Genomic DNA, 25114 nt, shown 5'->3' with positions numbered 1-25114 from the left:
TGAATGAAGCTATGGTGTTTGTGTGTGTGTGTGTGAGAGAGAGGTGCTGGTGCAGAAGGAAATGCTGGCCAGAGTAAGTCTGCAGGGAATCACATGTAATTATTGGCTGCTTCTTTCCCACACTGCGTTATTGGTATTCTAACCCAGACCTCTGTGGCCTGTTTTCACTGGTCCCTCCCTTTGTGCCATGTTTCCATGGTAGTGTCCTCTGGAGGGGAGACAAGCTAGGTTAAAAGAAAGGACTGTGTGTGTGTATGTGTGTGTGTTTGTGTCAATGCATTTTGCCCAATAGGTGTGTGTTGTTACATATAGGAAAAGTTTGTCAAGTTTAGTGTTATACATACTTTACTTTTCATGTATAAACTTAAGTTATTCATGTTATATATTTTTCATTGCTACCACTTGGAGGCGCCAAAGTCCAAAATTTTCAAAACATACTCACAGTGGCTTTAATAAATTAGTGCCAGACTTGTGGCTTGCTTTTTTAGAAGGATAAGGCTATCTCCTGGTAGAGGGGACTCATCCCAGGCTGTAAGGCTGTAGTTGCTCTCCAGGATCACATGACCCAGCTTGATTCTGGGCTGACCTGGCCCAACACTGGGTCAGGACACACACTCACACTTAACAACTATGCCTGTTAAGTTTGTTTAGAGCAGCCATTATTCTGTGTTGAGGAGCTGGCTATGTCCTCTTGGCAATCCCGTTTTTTCATCAGCAGTCTGCCTTTTCACTGTATTCTGACATTTGAAATGAATGAATTGCAGCTCATTAACCATGCTAGCTTTTGTGCTGTTCCTCTGGGGTGAGACACAATATTGCCTCTTTAGTCTTGTGTAAGCATTGAATGGAGGCCTTTGTTACAAACTGGAGTGCTCTGTTTTCATTGCAGGCTGTGGACAGCTAGCAAAGCAAATGTGCTCAGGCAAACTCAATGGCAAATGTTGACCTTTTCACTGATTCATGTTGCTTGACATCACTTCTGCCCACAAATCATAATAAAAGCTTTATTGTATTCTTGAATACACTTAATTATGATAAGTTAGATGTGCTGTCTTGCATCTCCTCATGAAAACTAATGATATGCTTACTTGTTATTGGCAGGTTTAAACTGCTCTCTGCTGGACAAAACTGAAATACAACGCACATCTTCCCTCCCTTTGTCGTGTGACATGGAAAATTCATGTCATAATGAAAAATAAGATATGTTTTCAATTTAATGTTTTCCATTTAGTTGTTACACAGTAAATGCATACATAAAATCTGCATACTTTTCATTAAGCATTTGAAATCTTACACATACTTAGGGGTTTAAGACCATTTAATAGCATGTCCCCACTCTGAGTCTAGTCAGGTAGCTTTGCTGCATTTCCCTCAGCTTATTTCCTGTAATCTCTCCACTGTACAAACAAAAGGAAATTGTAGTTACTGCACATAACCCCAGTTCTATGAATATGTGCGTAGCTCTTTCTTTCTTAAGCTTTGCTTAGGGTCCTCTCCAAGGCTGCACCTCAGTAGCCTGAGGCACACTTTTCACTCATGACCCAATTAGGGGTTACAATTACACACTGTGGTCCTCTTTAGATCCACACTGCATACCTTGCTTGATTCCCTTTGGGACTCAGCACCATATAAGGGCCTGCTGGGCCTGCAATTGTAAGGTGATGCATAGAATTGTGTTATGTTCAGTAACTGCTATTTGTATTTTGTGTGTGCTCTGCACTCTAATGGTCTTTGCTGTTGGTTAAAACCAAAGGCGACGGCTATTAGGGACTGATGTGGACCCCAGTCTTGTTCCCTCAAGGCACACCACTGACTGGGTGCGAGAAAAACCAAAAAAAAAAAAAAAAAAAAATTGCCAGTTGCCACAGCTCAGGCACCACCCTCCTAAGGGTCGCAAGGACACATACCTGCCACATTAGGTGACAACACTGCCTCCGCATCATCAGTCTCCCTCAGATGGTGCCCCAAGCACCAAATGAGACTCTGAACCAGCGTTCATGTCTCTGAGGTACGAGGGTGGAAGTGGAAGACCAGGACACCACCAAGCAGATGTCATCCCTGACACACCCAGTCAAAGCTGTGACCCCCCTCGTGGAATGCGCCCTGAGGCCCACTGGGAAAGGGGGGGCTACGAGCCATGTCCTCGCAGATTCTGTGGATCGCATCACAAACCCAAGAGAGCAACTCGCTGAGCAGACAGCGGACCTCCCCAATCCAGCTTGCCATAGCAAACAAACAACTGACTGGGCCTCCTCAGGCCATCACCTCTGAAAGAATGTATCATGATGGTGTGGTAATGATCTGTTGAGCATGGCATTTTGCATTAGCCAAGAGAAAAACAATAGTCTAATTTACTGAGAGGACATCAGGGCATGGACTGAGGCAGATGCTGCATGGCCTCAAATATACCTGTGGCATTTCTGTTCTGTAGTTTGACCTCTTATTAATTATGGACTGATACCATCACTGATACTTGTACAATAAGCGAATATTGACAGATTTATTGGTAAATGAAATAGCTTACATAGCTTTTCTAGTCTTAATGACGATTCAAAGCACTTAACACCACAAGTCACAGTCACCAATTTACACACACACATTCATTCAGCGCTTCTCTAACACACAAACACATACACATGCACACATCAATACTGTGTCTGGCCCATGGACACTTTGACTGAATGAGCCAGGGATGGAACCATCAGCCTTCTGGTTAGTGGATGACTTCCTGAGCCACAGCTACCTCCTTATGGACCGGACTGATTCCTCTGCTCTGTTTGTAAGAAACATGAAACTGATAAATGAAAAATGTAAGCTCTTTTAAATATTTTTGTTTAAAAAACAAGACAGTAATTTAATGTATTTCTGTAGGTTTGAGGCAAATGTAAACCCACCATGACTTTATATAGTTAGTAGTTCAGATACTAATGGCGATAAATCCATCCAGGTATTCTTGTATGTGTCTAAAATATGGCTGCGGCCATGTGTGTGCTGAGCAGCAGCTTGTGTGTTCTTTCATGAATAATTTAGTGGGTGATGTAAACGGAGACAGCTGGCCACTGTAACTATAGGGCTCCATTAAGTACTGTTTCCTGTGTGTAACCACTTTCACAAAATTCATTCTCCATCAATCTTTATCTTTTTATACCAGATACTTAAACTGCTAGGTTCTGCTAGTGTGGAGTTTAAATATCCTTTCTCATCAAATCTGAAGGGTTATAAGACACTTAATGGAATTGCAAAGAGGGAAAAAAGTCTGAGGAATAACTGAGGATAGATCTTTTTTTTTTTTTTTTGCATCACGACTCATGGGGATGGGTAACACTAGCTTATGGACCAGTTTATGGTGAAACTGATCAGTACTGCACCACTATGAAAAGCTTTTAAAGAAAGATTGAGCTTAAACTGCCATAATCAGTGAGTACACAGTATGAGCAATTGATACACTTTGTTGTCTGTACATGAAAACAGCTTAACTGCTTGGACTTTAGGGTGTCTGCCCAGGCCCTTTGTCTTAAACTCATCTCTCACTCCTTGGACCAAATGACCAATTGCACACCAGAACTACTGCATCTTCCTTTCTCTGTCCTCCTCCTTATTGATTAGATGTGCTCTGTGTAGCAGTGTCCTCACCGCTGATCTTTGCCAGTGATGAGTTGCTACTAAAGACACCTTAGCATCTCTTGAATTTATATTTCCTGTCAGCATATCAGGATAACAATTCCAAGCCCATCTGAGTGTACATTGAGGTATCATATTAAACCCCAGGGACTCTGTTGAAAAAAAAACAAACAAAACACACACACACACAGACACACACACACACACACACACACACACACACGGACACACACCCTTTACTCCAAGTAGCCTCCAGATCAGAGATCAGGTTCCTCGTCCTCTTTGCTGAGATGCAAGACAGTAGGTGACAGTCTGGGTATGACCTCAGAGAGCAGGCAGTGGGAGGAGGGGAAGTGATGGTGATGGAGAGGGCAGTGTTAGACTGAGGAGAGACAGAAGGAGAGGAAAGTGAGAAGGGAACAGTAGTTCTCAGTCTGCCAGCACTATCTCAACATCCTCTGCCGGATAAGACATTGGTAGGGGTAAGTTCTCTGTGTGTGTGTGTGTGTGTGGTTTGCTTTAAAGCTTTGTAAAGCCTCAGCATAAATAATTGATGCTGGCCAGATGTCAGTTACCCACTATTGTGTCAGTTACATGAAGAAAGCATCAGGCAGTTTGAGATATTTTTTTTTGTATGAAACTGCAAATGAAGTGGAGAAGAAGCCAGGTTCAGCTCCGGGTGTTGTGAGGTGAAGGCTCGGTCACAGCTGGCACAGCCGAACGAGGAATACCGTGTCTTGGAGAAGAGAAAGATGAGCCTTGTTCCTGTGCGTGGCTGTGTGTGTGTGTGTGTGTGTTCTATGCTGGTGTGATGTTGGTGTGTATGAGTGAACTCAATGGAGCCCTGCTGGCACAATAGCCGGCTGTCCCCCCCCCCCGGGGCCCTGACACAACAGCGTGGCTGCAGCACCCACGTCCACATTCCCTCCATGCTGGGTGTGGGTGGCGTCTCCAGACCGTCGAGAAGGAACACTGGTTCTGTGGAGCGTTCGAGTGCTGTGGCAACAGTTGGTGCTAGAGACAGAGAGAAAGACAGAAATGAGGGAGCAGAGAGTGGAAGATGAAAACCTATATCAAAGACTCATCTGAAAGCAGGTATCCTATTTGTGTGTGTGTGTGTGTTATTCAGTGCAAGCGTTGTCTCTGGTAGGAGTGAAGCCAGTCTGTCCCAGCTAAGTTGTGCAAGTAAAAGCATGGCTGGAGAGGAAGGGGAAACCCATGGCTGTGAGTTTCTCTGCTCAGATTCTCGCTCAAGTTCTCCCTTACCAAGTTATATCAATGGTGTGAATGCTGAGCACAGTTCATGCACATGCTTGAAAAGATTTTAAAAGGATTTTTTTTTTTTTTTTTTTGTAAGTCCTAAAATGGCTCTATTTTGACTACGTTTTGAATGTGAGATATAATTGTAGCAAAGTCTGTGATGCAAAAGGACCTATGTTTTCAGAGTCAGGGGAAGCAGATACAGGCAGGGACAAAACAATTATTTTTTCCATTACTTATTTATGATCTAATTGTAAACATCAGCATACAAATTAAAATGCAGTAGTATATAAAACATTTTGTTTGGAATCTGATGGCACTAAGTTTTGTCCGCTCATAATAGCTCATAACATACATTCAGCTGTTAGGCGTGTGTGTTAGTTAATGACAGGTACGCTGACCTACGAGTGACTGTTACCTGAAACACACCTTGCATCAGTGAATCACAGTTTTATTTTTCATATGCATTTAATAAATCAGAGTTCCCACGGCGTCCTTGAAAGTTTGTGAATTTGCAAAAAAAAAAAAAGATAAATTGAATCAGTTCATTGAAGGCTTTTGGATTTACATATTTTGTGCAAAAATAGATACTGAAGCGCTTTGGATGTTGTTTTTTTTTTGTTTGTTTGTTTGTTTGTTTGTTTTAACTCAGCGTTAGTAAATAGGCTTCCTGTTGCTGTCTGTGTGTGTCCCGTCATTGTACCCTCAGCACTCAACTCTCTGTCTCACTATATCAGGCAGTATATCGTTCTGCTGTGCTGTGTTGGAGAAGGCAAGAGACCACACAGTCTGCCATCACTGTAAAACAGCATAATTGAAAAGTGTTCACACATTCATTCACATCACCTCTCATTTTTAAGGTATAATATGTGACTTTTCTGTGTTAATTTGTCTAAAAACAGCTAGACGTGTGTTGAGTTGTGTTTATCCCAAATGTTTCCAGCATCATATCTCCTTTGCACATGTGTCTGCGTTCTCGTTGTTGGCCAGACGTGGCCAAAATTGACTTTTCATTCAGTTTCAAGCAACTTTTTAAAGATACACCCAGTTGATCTTAAGTCATCAGAGAAACAATCTGGGCAAAAGTTATCCACTCCGAGACATCCTGAGTCCACTGAGGGGCATTGAGGAAATGCTGATTTTTTAATGTAAAACTGCTTCATCTAGTATCTCTTACCATATTAATCACCAGTTCCATTTGTATTAGAGAGGAGGAGGCCTCTGTGGATAATTTGGCTCCTGGTAAAAATCTCCTGAATGTCTGAATAAGTTATTAGAAAAAGCTGAGCAAATGTTAGCAGCAGCTCAGCTCGCATGACGTTACACCACTGACTTTATGTAGATGGCTTAATATGGCTTTAAAAGTAATGCACCAGTGATTTTGTAGCCACGTGGCTTCTCTCCCAGCAATACTACACGCTCACTTTTTCTCCCAGTATTATATTTAAAGTGGGTCCAGTTGTCAGCCTATTTTTTCCAACCAAGTCCCACTGTCCAGGCAGGTCCAGGTTAGCCCTCTTTTTTTCGTCAGAGATATTGTAAGGAGATTTAATAATTGCACAATTACACACAGTTATTACACAATTAGCATTTAATTATGTCAGTAGTGCTGAATTACAACTGACTGTGAAGACCTGTGAGTGTGTGTGTAGAAGGATTTACTTTGCAAGTTCATTTGTGTTTGGGTTGTCTTTACTCTGTCTGAGATTTATGCAGCACTCAGAGGTCACACTAAGTTCATCTTAAAGGGCAATACCACTGAATTTCTTCATTCAGATGGTTTCTGCCTGCAAGACAATAGAGCTATACTTACCACATGCAGTCACTGGCAAGCAATGGCTTTCTGCAGGTTCCTGAAGTCTTATTATCACAGTGACACCTGTACAGAATTCAAAACCAGCCTGTACTACAAACTGTGACACTGCACAGAAGTGCTGGACATTTGATTAATTCATATACACGATTAAACTGCTGTCTTATTTAGATACAGATAGTAGCTTTGTGTAACACCCTCAGTGTGTGTGTGTGTGTGTGTGTGTGTGTGTGTGTATGGTGTTTGTTTAGCACCCCAGTAGTGCTGATTAGATTCACACTTGGCTGCTGAGGCTCCATGGCAACCCTTTCAGTCAGGCCACAATCTGATTTAAGATGACACCCACTCATTGTCATGTACTGCTCTGTTTTCTATACTAATTTGTTATATATGATGTGATGATGATGGGTGCGTGTGTGTCTCAGTGGCATCATGGGTGGTCATGGCCTATGTGTCTGTACTTCTGCCATCCTCCTATCTTTCTTTTCCAAGCATACATACTGTGCACACACACACTGACAGTGTGACAATCCCAGGGTATTGTCATGTACTGCATGTCTGTTGCCATGGAGACATGGGCTTTACATGCTAGGCAATCATATAAATCCATTGATTTATGGAAACAACTTTAATGAAGAAGGGTAAAAGTTAACACTGCAGAGCTGTTTACCTTTTCAGATGATCTTTTCCTGCTGTCCTGTATTGCTGAGCTTCAGGGTTTGATTTGCGTGCAGATGCCTGTAATGGATATGTTTGACCAGGACTTGGGAGGAGGGGTATGTGTCAGTGGTCAGTGACACCAGAGAGGGAAACTATTATACAACAATAAAACTACTACTACTACTACTACTACTAATAATAATAATAATAATAATGATGATAGTAATAATTATTGTTATTATTTGAAAGATACCACTGTCTCTTCTGAAACTCTGCAGTCAGTTATTGGTCCTGTACAGAGCATCTCTCAGTTAGTGCGAGTCAGCTGGATGCTGAGGTTCAGACTCTGCCTGTAGCAGGAGATAATAACGTGAACCATGTGCATGCTTTGATAACTGTGGTGAAGAGTCACAGTGTTGTGCCTGAATCAGCCACTCCACTATGTGGTAGAAAGGGAACTCTGCTAAGCCTTTAAGCTTCTTTTAGACACTCAACTCTAATTAATTAGCAGAAAATAACACAGGCCACTCTGTGAATGGAGCAGGTCTGGATTAACCAATGGTTGCAGTTTTTTTTTTTTTTTTTTTTTGTTTTTTTTGGTCAGGGTTGAGTGGGTAGATGGATTCAGGAAATGGCGTTCAGCTGTTCAATGGGTGGGATCATTACTGTTATCTGTCATGCATCCATGTGAACCAAGTGAAGCTTCTTAAATAGGCTGCTACATTTTTATGCAGTTCAGGATTCTGCAGGATTTATATTTGAATATATTTTAGAAGAATTATTATGAGGGAGATTATTATGATATGAGATGTTTTAATTAAATTAAATTAATTATATTATTGATCAATACACTGTTTCATGTGAACTGACCTTTTGTACTGGCTCTTAGAGAGACTGTTGAACATATTTCACATGTAGTTCACAGTTCAGGTCAGAATGAAGGTTATAAGCTTGGAGTAGGACTAGTGAACAATACTTGACTTCTGTCCAGAATACTGATCAAATACAGCGATATGACAGACAACTTAATTCATAAGACCATGACCATGCTCGTGTTTATATGCAACCCATGGAGCTATTTGTTTCCTAATGTGATTTAGGTTGCATTAAGGTAACTTGTCCTTGAGTTGAGTTGTCATGCACCCTGCACTGCCTAAAGTTGCAGCTCTGTATTTATAGCATGGCTTCTTAGTGTCTTTCCTTGTTATTGAGACACAGAGATCACTGTGTACCTGCTGTTTTGAGGCAAGATTAAGCCCTGGTCGCTGTAGAAGGACCACATCTTTAACATGCAGAGAAAAGGGAAGCTCTGCTTTTTCCTGTCTGTACAGTTGTCGTTCTGTGAGGCTTTATGTAAAGGCCAGTCACTGCAGGTAGATGAAGAAAGGGGTGGATCTGTAATTTAAGACTTGGAGCTCTTAGCAAGCACGATTGGTGATCATGGAAGATAAACACAGAGACAAAGGAAGAAGAGTGCAGAGGGAAGCTACGGGCATGTAGTATCGAGAAAGAGGACACCCTGTGAAGTGTGTATGAACTGCATGGTTATGTGTGTGAGCATATGTGTGAGGGATGTCATGGGTGCAGTGCTGAGCTGGTTTGCTGTTCGCCTCTGTGCTCTGGTGCTGGATACAGCTGATGGATTGAGGCGCTGGAGAGTAAGTAAAACTCTGGTCTGTGGGATATCATTAAAGAATTGTATATGTACTAAAGGCAGTTTGAACTGTGCATTTGCACATGTGCATGTTTGTGTGTGTGTGTGCAATGCTTTTAAAAGGGAAAACAGCATTCAGACATGGTTCCATAGTTCCCCTTTTGTGACCTTAAACCTTCATTCTGTGAATGTTACTATATGATTTGAATCACAGAGAAACATACCACACAAAGAGTAATGTCTTGTGGTACTGAATGCTAGCATTAGCAGGCTAGGTTAGCTGGCTTCCACTTTCTATCTGAGTGAAATAAAAAATTAGCATAAATCACTAATGGTACATTTGGAAGTCTTGCATCAATGCTCATATAATATAATACAGTGTTTTCCAGTGCACCTTAGAACTTGATATTGTGTCTCTTGCCTGCCTCTCAGTTGGCTCTTACTGCAAAAAAATAATATGTACAATAGCTGTTGTTTCACTTATAGTTTTAGTGATTTAGAACCTAAAATTATTTCACTTATTTACATAATTGGCAGCATTAATAGAGGAAAGTTAAAATCCATACTTACTCATATTCCCTTCTAAAGGAATTGCTCCTTCTGTAGCTCGTCAGTGGCTTTATAAGGATCAGCTTTAAGGTTCTTACTAGAATTGTGGTAAATCTGCTGTTATTACTGCATGGATTTCTATCTCACCATCCTCTTCGTTACTGTCTCCACAGCCTCAGGAAGCCCTTGAACGCTCCCCCCACCTCCCCGAAGGATTAGGCTTAGAGGACGGGGATTTGGGTATAGACTCCTTGGAATGGTGTGAGAGAAGCCTAGGAGGCGGTGACACATCTGATGAGTATTTTGACTCCCGCTCATGGCACAGCGACACCCTGTCAGATTTAACGAACAGACGGGGAGGACTGTCTGGATGTCTTGCTTGGACTGGAGGATGCCTACGATGGTCATCGAGCAACAGGCAGCAGCTTCCACACTGGGCAGAATAAAGCCCGAAGGAGAGAGTCAGCCAAGGACAACCACAGAGATGCCACCGAGACTTACATTGAACAAACCAGCTGTAGCAGAAGGAAAAGCCCAGAGAACCATCTAGACCCTGATATTCCTATAAAGCTCAGCAACAGAGACCTGTGCCCAGTTGAGATTCGACCCCATCCAAGTAAAGAGAAGTTCAGCTTGCATCAAAAAAGGTCCAGTTTAAAGGCTGTTTGCACAGAAACTCAACTCAAGGGCTACACGGAGTCATACAGTTTACAGGTGCTGAGCCAACACAACATAAAGGTAAATACTCCATCAGACACTCAGGAAGTGAAGCTGCATGCACAGCCTGAAGAAAGCAATCCCAAAAGACTGAATGAATCTACAGAGTCAAAAACATGCATTATACATACAAATACCAGAGAGGACAAGACTGTGGAGACAGAACAAAGAGAAAGATTAGAAATCTGTAACGTTCAAGATGTGGAGGTAGATAATATTGAACTGCTCAGCACTTACCCTGTAGAGAAAAACACAGATTTAAATAGATGCAACAGTGATATTAATGATATACATCATAGACAGAGAGAAAAAATAGAAAACCAAGATATAATCAATAAAGACAGAGACATACATGCTGTAACAGTGCAGAGCGAGGACAAAAGGGATTTGTGTGAGAGTGAGGGGACATATTGTAATCACACACATCACAAAATAGAGATTAATTGTAATGATAACACATGCATAGCAGATTCACATTTCACTGATGTAATAAATGCACAAAAATCTGAAATAATTTGTACACCAGCACACTCTAAGTCTGAGATTAAATACACAGACTCTCACTTAATTAGAGAAATTGTTGTAGCAAGTCCAAACATCACAGAAGCACATGGCACAAAGACAAATAGTGTATCACATAGCACAAAGTCAGAGCCCGCAGACACACTTGATACACAAATCAATGAACTGGTACACAAGGTAGACATTTGCTGTTCACAAACTCTGTGTGAGAAGAGCCCCAACAGGGGACTGTCAGAGATCCACCCTCAGGTCTCAGATGTCTGCTTCCAGGTGGAGCAGTATGGGTGTGTTGGCACTGTAACAGAGGGGACTAAACCACCTGGGACAGTAAATGAAATCTGTTCCTCCATTACATTTTCCACAGAGACCACAACCTCTTTTCCATTGGATACCTGTGCTACTAAGCAGACTGTGGTTCCAAAAGTTTCTAAACTAGCCTCACCTGTCCTGTTGGCAGACTCAGACAGGGAGGAGCTCACAGGGAGGGAACTAGATCAAAAGCAACCTCACAGTGCAAAGTTACAACCATGGCAAGTTCCAGGTCAAACTCAGGATTTAATCCTTAATCACTTGGATCAGGGGAATGCTTCAATAGAAAAACCATTTCACAGGCCGTTCCAATCTGTGGACAAGCTTTTGAAGAGCTCTATAGAGCCTGACTGTAAAGAGCCTGTCTCAACTCAAATCCAGTCTGACACTGGTAAGGGGTTTGAGGAATGTTTGCGTCCTCACCCATTTTCAAATAATCTGCTGTTTTCATCTTGCAACCAAGGAGCAGAGGAGACCTCCTCTCTGTTATCAGAGAGGTTTAAAGAGGAGAGGGGGAGGGTAGGATCACCGTGCTCTCTTCTCCGGGAAACCAAGCAATGGGAGGGGGAGGACAGTTGTGTTTATCTTGACCAGGAACAAACTGTGGAAGCAGTAAGCAAAGTCAGTCTTCCACAGTCACAACTTGGCACAACAGAGCTTTCTGAGCACAGTGAGCTGACGGTTATTCCCAAAGCAAATGCCAGTGATCCTGATGCTTACTTCTTCTCTCCGCATCTGCCTAATAAGACAGGAAAAACCTCAACACATCCTGCTGCTACTGAGTCCATTCAGGACAGTAGCAGAGAACAACCAGTTTTAGCTCAGGAGGCGATTTCCCAGGCAAACATACAAACCACTGTCAGCACAGTTTCTAGTCATTGTAAGCAAGTTCAGCTGGATCTGAAGAATCCTGAACCTCTCTGTAGCCTGAAAACCTTTCTGCTCTCAGACTCCAACAATAACACCAAGGCCAGTATAAAAGGGGTGCAGAGAGGGAATGGTGTAGGCTGTATCTCAGGGGGAGTCCAGAGTAACTACAAAAGTAGAGAGAGAATAAATTGCTCCCGGTTTGATCCATCAACAAATGTGACTCATGGCTTTTTGGAGGATGTAGACAAGCCCCAGAAACATTCTGATGTGTCACTGTCTTCACTGAACCACAGATCCAAATGGAGCAGTAAGGACTGTGAATCTGTGCTAGGGAAAGACTTTGATAGCCACCTAAGCCTGGTTCATGCAGATGAGCTAAAACAAAAGACAGAGAATATTACTGAAGATAAAACTGTAGAAAGTCCAGAGCTCAAGCATTCAAACCGAGAAAGAAAAGAAACCCTTAAGCCCTTAAGTTCAGAAGTAGACAGTGAATTTAAAAAAGACGAGAAAGTGGATCACAGTTTACCTAACAAAAGAAGAGGCAGCTTATCTGAATCATTGGAGGAATATACACTGGGTGAGCAGTGCAGTGATCACACACCAGTGAGCTTGCCATTCCCTCACCAGGAGGTGAGGGTAGTAAGGCACTCGCACCCTGATGTCAGCCTCAGCCTGCTCGCTGTCAGAAGTTTAGAGCCAATTTTAGAGGCTTCACTGGAAAACTGTGGCACGACAGAGGACAATTTAAACACAGAAACAAAGAAAGAATATGAGATCATGAGGCCTGCTGAGGAAGTTAGAGATATCGATAACCTTTCAGGTGACAAATCTAGCCCCAAAGGTCCACAACATCAGACTGAGCAGAGAGAAAAATCCTTTAACACTGCCGAGTTAGAACCTGAAGTGAACACAGCTACACCTGTTCTACACAGTAGTAGCGAAAAGCACTGTAGACCTATGACTGTTGCCTATGATGCTGTGTGTTACACCTCAGCTAGCAGCTCTTTTGATGAGGAGGATGCTCACTTTGCTCTTTCAGACCGAAATGCCAATCTTGACAAAATGATCAAGAGAAACAAAGCAAAATGCAGTCAGACAGGAAATAGAGGCTCTAAGTTTTCTGTCTTTGCTAAAATGCCTTCTTTTAGGAAGGCTAAGGGCTCAAAAGGTGCCAAAAGTGAGGAGGTACCCCAGGAATCATCAGACGGAGGAGGTGAGGGCCTTATGCCTGAGCAAGGGTCACAGAAGGATAACTCAGATGATGAGGTTTTTGTCAAAGGTGACATCCTCAACCAAACAGTCCACCAAACATTTTCCCCAGCACGTTACGAGATAGAGGAAGAGGAGTGTGGCTTCTTCCCCTCCACTCCTCACACTCGCCATGTCCGTCATCTAGTCAACCAAGGGAGTAGCGAAGATTCAAGCCCAGACAACCCCCTCCTCAGGCAAGTCCAGTCACCTAATGGGCAAACCTACAAGAGGAGTAAGAGCAATGACAGTTTAAACATTCGCATGCGCTTTGCACAAGCACACAAGTCCCTTTCCAGCCTGTTTGAGTCCCGTTTGATGGATAAGGAGAATGAGGAGCAGGCCACTGCAGGGCATTGATGTCAGTTCTGGTAAAGCTAAACAATCCTGGAGGAAGCTGAAAAAGGCCAAGGAGGCTGAGCTGCTGAAAAGAACTCTTTCAGTGCCAGATGGGGAGTGTTGCAACGCTGCTTCTGGGCAGGACCGTGGACATTTCTCGTCCTCTCCTCTCCTGGACAGGCTCAGCAATCCAGGTTCACCATGCTCACTCAGAACCCTTCGCCACACTGATCCCATCTCCAAACGGGGAGTTCCACAAGGGAGTGGAAAAGAAAGCCCCAATGGGTGCAAATCTGAGGGCCAGAGAAGAAAGTGTTCACCAAATGGTCTACCTCTATTTTTAGATGACTCTGCAGCCCCACAGCCCAGCCACGCCAGCCCAGTTTCACCTTTGAGCCCCTGCTCACTAGCCACCTTAACTCATCAGCATTCACCTTCCTGGACTAGGTCCCAGTCAGTGGCCAGTGAGGGCTTGACTGAGAGCCCCCTACGGCCAATGAGCCCTAAACCTAACAGCCCTAGGCCAGCAGCTCAACGCAAAATTTTTCGCTACCCTCACTCTTCAAGGGCCAGTTCTGTGTATCCTGCTCTTCTGGGTCAATCAGTCAGCGTTGAGGGATTGACAGACCCCCCTGAGAGACCCAAGACCCTAAAACCCTCAACTAGCCCTCTGGGTGTCAGCCTCAGCCCTCTGGATGCAGCGGAGCACAGAATAGACAGCCAGTCACACATCAGCCTATATGCCACTGGCTTCATCAGTGAATTAGAGGTAAGAAAAGAAATCTGAATTTTTGTAAAATTGTAGCATCTATATTTAAAAAAAAAAAACAAAAACAGGGCTCACACTCTAATTTCTGATGATTTCTATTTAAATTATGTAAATGTCCTTCCTCTGTATGTTACATACCATTAAGATGCTGTGGGGTTAAAACAGGCCTTGTTCAGGCTCAATCAAGGTGCTAGTGTTCCATCCCCACCTCCAACTCACACACACTAACTTGCTTGGAATGAATAGAAAAAGAAAACAAACCAAAAAAAACACCACTTAATCTCTTTCTCTGCAGTCGATGGTGTTTGTGTGTGCTAATATGTGTCTCAGGGTTGTGGTAGCCAGTGTATCTATATCCGTCAGTGTCTGGCTTGGGAGAGAGAACAAGTCCCTCTTTCTTTGTGGCTCTCTCTGCAGAGGATGAAGAGGGGGAGAAAAACAGCAGTGTCAGCAGTGTCTCCCTCTCAACCTCCAGCAGTGTGGTAGATTCAGTGAGTTAGCAGACTACCATCATCCTACCTCCCTGCCAGTTCCTACAACAGTCCTGTAACACACTGCCAGAACAGGATACCTTGAGGACAACCCCCCCTTGTGGCTTGTTTGTGGCTTGTATTCCACATGATATAAAATAGAAAATGCCTATGAAGCAGGCTACTTCAACACAGAATTTCCTTTGAGTTAGACACCCACTCACCAACTCATGTTGTATACTTATCATGTTTTTTTTATTTTTGTTCTCTACCCTTTTGGCAGGACACACACACAAAGAGGCAATATTGACAAGTTTCACACCTGATAGTGGATAGTCACTGTGAGGAAATGTCCCACTGCCTTGCAGTGTGATCTATCAAAAGATAACACTTTGTAACTTTGTATTAATCTTGGATGATTTTGACAGTTTGACAGTTAATTCTGGCTGTGTCTGAGTTCCCCCAACCTTTATGACACTTTGACACAGCCTTATAGATAATAAAACAAAATATAACAGAACAAAAACAAGATCGAGGTAGTGTGGCAGAGTGTGTAGGGAAGACACTGCATATGTAAGGAAAGTCAAGACACCAAATTTTCAATTATTTAATTTGTTTTCATTGTTTATGCTACTGCAGATGTGTCCCTTAATGCGTGAGCACTCACTGCAATTAATAGTCAGGACAGGAGAACTGTGAAGATGTTGGGATTAACTATCCAGCTCTATTTCAGTAAATGTAAGAGCCTGTCATACACATAGCTGTGTAGTCATTTCACTATGCTCATATCACACAAGCACATTCTGATGAAGGTACTAACTGCATACTTAAAGTTACACATATTTAAAGTAATGACCACAAACTAGCCACATTTGTGCACTGTACCTGGGGGACTGTGACTAATTAGTTGACTGTACACTCAAAAGGGCACACAAAACGGTGGTCGACCAACCAGCCTGTCCAGAACAAGAAAGCTGTTGGAGGTGGAGGGCGAAGGGAAGGCCTCTGTGGTGCTGGGTGGGCTGAGGACTGGCTGCTGGATGGATATGGGCCGCACTGGAGGTGGACAGCAGAGAAGGCAAAACTGTTCAGATGACCTGTGGATTGAAGAGCAAAAGAGATACAAGCGCAAACTGGCCAGAGCCATCAAGGGGAGCCTGGGCCAACTCAACACGTTGATATCTGAGGACATGGACAAAGTAAGATGTGGCCACATTGCCGTGAGCTGCCAAAACAAAGATCCAAACCTTGGAAGTCTTTGTAATCGTCATCTTCCTCCTGTGCCTTGCTTCTGAGTGTCCATTCTTCCTGGATGGTCTTTTTCTCTCTGGTGACTTCTGACAGTTTTTCTTGGATATGAAGCTTGCATATCTCTGTCTTCACTTTACTCTCTGTTTCATGCATGGCCTAATCTATTTTCTCTACCCTTCTGCCCTTTAATTCACGCATGCCCAGCCATCTTGTATTCTTTTCTTTGCTTGTCACTCCCTTGTATTCAATAAGTGATTGTCTTCTACCTGTTCATGTCCAGTTTATCATTAACACGCACATTAGTACTAGTGATAATATCAGTGACTGAAACAAATCCTCTTCCATTCCCACAGACTGATGCTGGAGTCACCTCAGGGCCCATCAAGGCTTTCCAGGGGATGCCCCTCAAGGCCCACTGCTTCTCTCAGAGCACCCCCATCGGTCTTGACTGCCTGGGCTGGAGAAGACGCATCTCCTGTGCCTGTAAGTACCCACTCAGGGATGTTGAATGGTACACTGGATGTTGGAACATTTGAACCTGTGACATTCTGGCTACTTGGTGATGTCTCTAACAAAAAGGATGTATTTCATCGTGGTTGAATTGATCTCAGCCTGAAGTGGAACTAAAAACAAAAGCTTCCAGCATATGTCCTTGTTTTAATGTCCCTCTAGCTAATCTAACTTTACCAACTATAGCCATGTGGAGAGGTTGCTTAGTTGACATCATTTGGATAAACTGTTCACATGGTAACTTCCTCACCTGGAAAATCAAAACTAATAGAGCTTTAGCTAAGGTACCCAAAGCCTGATGGACAAGCAAAGAATCTCTCTGTCTCTTGCCCAATTCAAGCCCATCACTCCTCCTGAATTTGTGCTATGTTTCCTTTAATGTTAGTGCTTTTACTCCTGTATGTGCTTTGTCCTTAGGGGACACCATTCATAGGAAACATTTGAGCAGTTATGGTCGATAGATTACTGTGTATAATGATGCAGATTATCTTTGCTTTCTGTAGCTGGCATAGTATAGTATTGATGATAAATGTTGATTCACCTAATTTCACCTCAGTGAATCTATGTTGAATTTGTGCTGGTTGCAGCTAAAACTGAGTCACTGATTTACACTTTGCATGTGCTATATCAATAAAAACATTGCACTGCATAGATATGCACATGTTTTATTGCTTGTAGTGCTGCTATTGACAGTATACAAGTATCTCTGATGTAACTAGTTCAGCCTCAAAGTTTACTATGAGGGACTTCTTGACATTTCTAGTTGTGGCTGACTTTAACACAGAACTGCAGTTCCTTTTCTAACCAGATGGCTGCAGTAAGTTCTCACTGTAACTCAAAGCCAAGAAAGTTCCACCTATCATACAGATTCATACAAACAGATACTGACATCAGATTCTTCAGGGAGACATGCAGTTTTATTTTATTTTTTATTTATTCTTTATTTCACTCTCTTCTGATTTATCTGTGGGTTCTTGTGACACAGAAAGGAAATACATTTCTGCATTTATCAGACTTGCCCAAATGAAAAGGCAAACTAACAATATCTGGAAAATCTACAGTGGCTTCTTTGTTGTGTAGTAGATTTAATTTTTGGCATTTTTTGCATATCAATCTACACTCAATAATCCATGATGAAAAAGTGTTGTTTTTAGAAACGTTTGCAAATTTATTAGGTATTACAACCTTAAATCAGTATTTTGAACTGTCACCTCTCCACAGATGTTCTTGGCCTGATTTCAGGACAGACTAGTTAATAGATTGACTGACGTTTATATGTAGCTGTACTGCTGCACTGACATTAACCTCACTATTATCATCATTTAGTGACAGTCCATAACTTGGTTGTGGTTGCTGAATGCATCGGATGTCTGGGACAGTCATGCACATTAGGGCATGCCCGCACACACTCTCACGGTCTGAGCCCATCAGGCAGTAGATTACACGATTTCACGGTGAGCTCAGTGGTCTTGCTGCAGATGTCCCAGTATAATTAGATTCATAGGACAGAATTGGATTGTGAGCTGAATCATAAGATAAGTGCAGTGCCACCTCACTGCGCTGGGCTGTCATTGACTGAGAATGGGACAGCGCACACATAATAAAGCCACTTTAATCTTTTTACACAATACTATGCATTATCATTCTGATCCCCAGCTGAGCAGAGTTAATCTGTACAGTGCTATATCTCTTCTTCACGTGTAATCTTTATAGTGGTTTCATTAGGCTGAAATCCCTTAGTAATGGTGACCTGATCTTGAAAAGTCAGATAGGCAATTGTTAAGTCAGGCACTGTTGGCCTCAGGTATATGGCTCTAGATTTTGCTATTGCTTCTGCATTGATCATGACATAACTTTGACAGAGGTGTGTGTGTGTGTGTGTGTGTGTGTGTGTGTGTGTGTGTGTGTGTGTATGTGTGTGTGTGAGGGAGAGAGAGAGAGAGAGAGAGAGAGAGGGAGGGAGTATACTGTGCCACGGATAACTCTATCTGGATGTCAGAATCAGCCTTTTTGGTTATACTCTATCTACTGCTGTTCCTATTACTGTGACATTTTTATCCTCAGCACCTTGTATTGTGTGTGTGGGCTGATGGCACAAAACACTGGGCTGATACACAAGCATCAGCTCACTGTGAGGGAGATTAAACAGCAGGAAATACAGTCAAAATGGGACTGAATACAGGGTTGTTAAGTTGTGTTAAAATGATCAATTTTGGGTTTGTTCATTCAAAAAAGAAAGAGAGAGAGACACTACAAAATATATTAACATGCTTTTAAAGACAGATATGTCTTTGCAAGAAAGTAGTTCCAGAGTAAACTGCAGGTTTCAGATACTGTTTCTACAAAATGATGTTGCACAACTAAATTCCATCTCTATTAAAGTTGTGGTAGAAATCTGAGAGACTGAACTGGCTTTTTGTTTTTTTGTTTTTTCTGTAGAGCAATTTTTAGCAGCTGGGAATCATATTTTTGCTGACCTCAGCTGGCTTACCTTTGGGGCCACAGTGATAAGGTGATGGTTCTCAAAATCAAAAACTATATTAAGAAATTGATATAAAATGGCACCTCGGGTTTTGTGAAATTCAGTTTTTTCATTATTTGCTAACATTTTTTGGACCAAATATTTGATCAGTTAATAAGTAAAATAACTGAAAATGAAAATATTCATTAGTTGCAATATATTTACCTTCTCCTCTCAACAATATGTGGTTTGGCTTGTATTATTCACACTAGGTTTAGATGGAAATATCAGCTTGTCAACATATTGAGCCCACTGTAAAAAATCTGATCTACTTTAGCCAGCATCATCCTCCTCTGCTATTTTGATAGAATCTTTGTTCATTTATTTGAATTGGTGTTGTTAATATTCAGATTGTACTATACTGTTATAGCTCAAGCTGTGGCTATATCCTGAATCCTTTACACTTTACATTACAGTTTTTTCTAACAAAACTTGATATCTGTCAAACCATAATTATACATTTATGTATTATGTTGATGCTGTATATTGCATCTTACTGCCTATTACTCATCAGAATCGGAGATCCAGTACGGCAGAACATTTCATCTTAAAATCTGGTATGTACTGTAACTCAATATAGATGATTTGAAAACCAACATAGTGAGTGTGTGTGTATTTGCATATGTGTGTTTGTTAGGGTGGAGAAAGGGGGGTGGACTGAGGGAGGAGGGATGCCTGCTTCTTCTCCTTCTCCACCTTAATGGCTCCTACACCATTAGTGAGCTGTCCACGCTGTCGCTAGCAGGCAAATGACATGGTCGAGCTGCAGAAATCCCCCTACAGGACCCCTACTGATGTCAGCCTAGAGAGAGGGAGAGGGAGAGAGAGAGAGGGAGAGAGAGAGAGAGAGAGAGAGAGAGAGAGAGAGAGAGAGAGAGAGAGAGAGATTGACTGTGTGAGTTAATGTGAGGAAATGAAGCAGTGTGCAAATGGGTAGAGAGACCCAGAGAAACAGGAGCCGAGAGGGAGGAGGCAGCCACTGTATGAGAGGCTATCCAGAGCAGAGATGAAGAGAGGAGCACTGTTACAGCTCTCCTGTTCTGTGCATGGGAGGAGGAAGCAGCAAGTTGACAGCTGAAGCTTACCTCAGCGAATAGTGCAGCAGATATCAGCCAGGAGGCCACCTCCTCCTCTTCCTCCTCCTCCTTTTCCTCCTCCTTCTCTGCACTCTCTCCCTGCCGGAGGAATAAACCACCTGCTCAGTCGCTTTCGCCTCCTTTTCATTCCCACTTACTTCTTCACTGTCCACTTCCATTTCCTTCATTGTTGCCGTGCGTCCAGATTGGGATGCGGACCCAGCAGGGCTCAGAGGGGGGCGTGCCCCTGCCAGGGGGCAGTTGTGGCAGCAGCGGCAGCTCAGGGCTGTCGCCTGGGTCTGACTCGGACGGAGGGAGCCCGACAGGCGGAGGGGTGGACAGCACCGTGGACGGAGGTCTCGGGGTGGGTGGATGTATGGGTGGAAGTGGAGGAGGAGGTAGCCTAGGTGGCACTCTAAGGGGGGTCCTGTCTCGCTATTGGAGCTTGGAGAGTCTGCACTCCACCACAGGTAAGTGCTCTGCACACAGAATGCAGGTCTGTCCACATCTGCCTCAAGAATCACTACATTTCAATGTGTAATTTGCAAATATAAAGTCTCCTTTTTCATGCACATGGATGCATAAACTTCACTGTATGAGGCCACACATGCACACCGGCAGATTGACACAGTGCCATGAGGTTAGTGTGTTATTCAGGGTTGGATTGGATGTGCAGTGTGTCTGTATGTGTGTGTGTGTGTGTGAGTGTCATGCCAGCCGGTCAGCTGACACCCGCTGACAGTGTAGATGCTGTGTTGATGTGTTTGGGTGGGCTAGCTACTCAGCTTTCGAGTCATGCAGAAAGAGCCAGAAAATATCATCAGCTTTGCCTCTCACAGCACAGCACAGTTTCTTATGGTGTCTTATGTCTGTGCTTGTTTGCCAAGGTTGTACTCATGTTGGCATTATGGTGGAATCTGACTGGCCCTCAGCTCTCAGGGCTAGAGCTGAGTATCATTTGGAATGCTCTGGCTTTTTTGCCTGGTTGTTTGAGAGATAGCAGGTGAGATGGGACGGAATAACATACATCAAAGGTTAACTGACAGTCTAACCTGACAAGTTTCCAGAGTCCATTGATGTCATCTTCATATTGACTGAGCAATAACCTAAACTTATTATTTTTATGTCATTTACAAAGACATAAATGAGTATATTCTTACATTTGAGGAAATGGAAACAGCAGATGTTTGACTTTTTAAGTTGAATATATTATTAGACTTGATACCAAGCCCCAGTTGAATCAATAGACAAGAGAATATGTGGGCTTGGTTGTGGTGAAATCTGAGTGTTATCACCAGCCTAGTAGAGTTGTATTATTATACTGTCTCTTTGCTAGTGTCTTGCTTGCTTGCTTGTTTATATAAATTAATGTTTATGTAGCTTTGAATCTCATAATTCGTATGCGTCCTTTTCACTCACCAGCTCTACCTGTCAGGCTATTTTTCTGTTGCTGTCATGGGATTGTTTTCACTGCAGCGTTCTGATGAGGGACCAGGAAGAAGAATACAAGAGAAACTGGCCATCAGCTCAGGACTTTGTACTATGAAAGGCAGCATTAAAATCAGTGCAGGGGAGACATATTAGCTCATAATGCTGTGGCATTTAGCCAAGATCTGCCTCGCTGAAATGGCATCACATTAGCTTTATCATTATCTCAGTTGTTGTTGTTGTTGCAGCTTTGTCAGTCAGGGTGTGTGTTTGTGTGTATGTGTGTTAAGCTCTAGGCTTTATCTTGTAAATGATGGAGTGTGTACATTTCAGAAAGGAGGGAGAGGAGGGATGAAGATGTACAGTGGAGTGGGAGGAGGGTCGGATATAGCAGTGCATATTCCCATTGGAACATTAGCAAGTGTTTGTTGCTCAGTCGGAGGTGGACCGACAAGCATATGTGTTGACATGCTGTTGTATTTACATACATTACAGACATTTGCAAGAGTACAGTACATGTAATGAAATGTATTTTGTCTCATACAGTGCGTATACTGTGCATATGGCCGTATCCTTGATCGAATGCTGTCTCTTTTTTCTCATTTTTTTTCTGGGCAGTCACAGCCTCTCTCACAAACACAGATGTGGGAACATAACACAGAACTGATGTTATGTGGATCGAGGAAAACTGTCCTTGCCAATAAACAATATCACTAGTCACTGGTTCAAATGTTTAAATGGTAAGCAACCTCTTGTGGCCTTTCATGCAAATTTTGACTGTGGTCTGTCAGGAGCTAAGGCACAAGTGTGACATTATAGCAGCATAAAACCTCAGGGGGAGGAGGTCAGAGTGGATGGTTGGGTTAATAGAAAGCATGTGACTTTGACATCAGAGACCACCGTTCACATCCTGTCTTTTATAGTCAACGCTGGTTGACTGTTGGTGTCTTTTAACCATTATCAGGACTGAGGGAGCCCTAGTAATTTCAATGTCAGAAAGGTGTTGCAGGCAGCTTTTTAGATGCTGTGAGATGAATCCAACAAATTCTTTGCTTGAAGCAGAATCAGGAGTCAAACCTAACTAAAACTTACTCATAGTGGTGGTGGAACAGAATACACAATATAAATAAATACTGTCAAATTACTGTACGATGCCCTGCCAGTGCATTTCGGTTTGGAACACTTGTTGGTCAAGATACTGTGTTAAACTGTGTTGTTTTTAATCTGCATAGCTAGTCAGTCAGTTGGTTTTGTTCCTCCAAGATACAGGTCCAGGACAATCTTGACAACAACTGTCCAGATTGAAATTTCTTCTGAATATTGAAGGTCCCTGAAGGATGATTCCATATGATGTTGGTAGTCATCAAAGTCACATGACCTCGTTTAGTGCCACAGTCAGATCAAGTTTAACCTCCATCAACACGACCAAGACTGTAATGGAACAGTCTTGGTCCTGTTGATCAGTCATTTAGATACAGATAGGTCTAACTTGTATCCTCTAGCTGAGTCATTGACCTTATACTCATAGTATATACAAGCACAGACTGTTCTTGGAACTAACCTGAAAACAGTCAGAAACAGCCCAGTACAGCAATAAATATTCTGTTATTCTAACACATGAGTATTGTGATGTAGCCTCTGGCAAGTGCCATTGGTGCTTTAGTTTTATATTTCATATATTTACAATATGTTGTATGCTCCACAGTAAACATAAAATAAATCACACCAATGAATTTCTGTCAGGAAGGAGCAACTACCACACATCAGGGTTTCAGTAAAAATGTTATTAAAATTTAATATTAGTATTAGTTGAATCACTTTTGTATTACATCCATCCAGTATAGAGTATAGAAAGCTGTGATTTATTAACTCCAGCACAGGGAAGTTCACACATCAAATATAATGTCCTAAAATTTGGGGTATACAGAACCAAATCAGATATCAGAGTATCAGCAGCACTGGACTGTGTTGTTTTTGCCCTTGACAGATAGGAGAGGGAGTGAGGGGGAGTTTGGGGTTGAGATTTCCACTGATGGAGATTAGAAGAGAAGTTTAATCTGATTTACGTTGGAGGATTTTTTTTTCTTTTGGAAGGAGCTGGGGCAAATAAAAGTCTCTCCATTTAGTGCTGGCAAAGTGACAGGAGGATGTCTGTCTCCTGCACAACACTGAGTTCCTGTGACAGATAAGAACACACACACTCACTTACCCATGTGACCACCCTTTGTCTTAAAAAAAAGTAGCAATTCTCTGAGGATAGTATGCGGTACTTCAAGGTACTAAAAAGGAAGGTTGTTCCAAACATTCTGGAGAATTTGCCACAGTTTTCTGTAGATTTAGGCTGTCTCAGTTGCTTTAGTCTCTACATGTAATCTTAGACTGATTCAATGATGTTGAGATTAGGGACCTGTAGGGCCTTACCATCTGTTGCAGGACTCAAAGTTCCTCTTGTAACTGAAGATAGAGCTTCATGGCTCTGGTTGTATGTTTTGGGTTGTTGTCATGCTGCAGAAGGATTTTCTTTGCATTCTTATTTATAATCCCTGTCCTATGTTGAATTCAAATGGGCACCAGATAATGTATAAGGTGTACTGATTCCATTGGCAATAAGAAGTGGTTGCAAAATTATTAACAGACTCCCTCCTCTGTATTAATGGAGAGGAATTAGATTCAGAAGGGTCAGAAATGTGTATTGTATAATCTATAAATGAAAAATAAGATTGTGTACAAGAATTTGAGTATAATTTTGGGTGCTCACAAATGTGTTGTTTACCCAAATGTCTAAAAATATTTTTTGCAATCTCTTGTGTTTACTTGCAGATTGTTGATTGTGCATGCACAGATTGTCTGATACGCATGGATCAGGGCACATTTACATTTGTGTGGAGAGACATAGATCCACCAATTCTTGTTGTGTTTAAGTGCTGGTGGAAGACTGGGACATCTGGGCTTTTAGTCAATTCATGTGTAATTTCAAAGTGGGAAAGCCATATAGACTCTATACTGCAGTCTAAAGATGGTTTAAATGAGGAACTGCCAAGTGGGGGACTCGTTCCTCTATTTAAGTCAGTAACTTGGTTGTGGTATCCTGTATTTTTAATTCTGTGTCTCAAGTCCTCCTCTAGAAATACAGTCGCCATTTAATGAACTGCTCACTTTCAGATACACTATATGGCCGAAAGTGTGTGGACAGGCAAACAATGTATGTGAACGCCTGAACATTCCACTCATATGTGATATGTTGCTGCTATATCTTCTCTCCTGGGAGGACCCTCCGTCAGATGTTAGAACGTGGCTGCAGGGATTTGCTCCCAATCAGAAATAGGTCCGGCACTGATGTTTGGTGATAAGTCCTGGCTCACAGTCTCTATTTCACTTCATCCCCAAGGTGCTGGTTGGGGTTTAGGTTAGGGCTCAGTTGGAAAACCATTTCTTAATGGATCTGGCTTTGTGCATAGGGCAACTGTCATATTGAAACAGGAAAGGGACAAACACAAAACTGGTAACAAAAAGTTGAAGCACAC

The 25114-nt window shown here is 42.4% G+C and overlaps 1 protein-coding gene across 3 annotated transcripts in view; it reads left to right on the top strand.

Annotated features, from left to right (window-relative positions):
- The window catches only part of arhgef4 (Rho guanine nucleotide exchange factor (GEF) 4), a 100547-nt gene that overhangs the window by 28871 nt on the left and 46562 nt on the right, over positions 1-25114 (top strand). Inside the window, exons 1-3 of one of the 3 annotated variants that reach the window (XM_018698798.2) lie at positions 13547-14334; positions 15731-16003; positions 16409-16538. In XM_018698798.2, the coding sequence (XP_018554314.1) occupies positions 13558-14334; positions 15731-16003; positions 16409-16538 (1180 nt within the window). In that variant the 5' untranslated portion in view covers positions 13547-13557. Of the gene's footprint in view, positions 1-9730; positions 10296-13546; positions 14335-15730; positions 16004-16408; positions 16539-19994; positions 20633-25114 lie in introns of those variants that run through there. The other 2 variants (XM_018698802.2, XM_018698801.2) reach the window with 2 other exon arrangements.

The sequence above is a fragment of the Lates calcarifer genome, linkage group LG24 (assembly GCF_001640805.2).
Source record: "Lates calcarifer isolate ASB-BC8 linkage group LG24, TLL_Latcal_v3, whole genome shotgun sequence".
Classification (NCBI taxonomy): Eukaryota; Metazoa; Chordata; class Actinopteri; family Centropomidae; genus Lates; species Lates calcarifer.
Note: the sequence above shows the minus strand (reverse complement) of the source record. Positions and strands in the feature narration are given on the sequence as shown.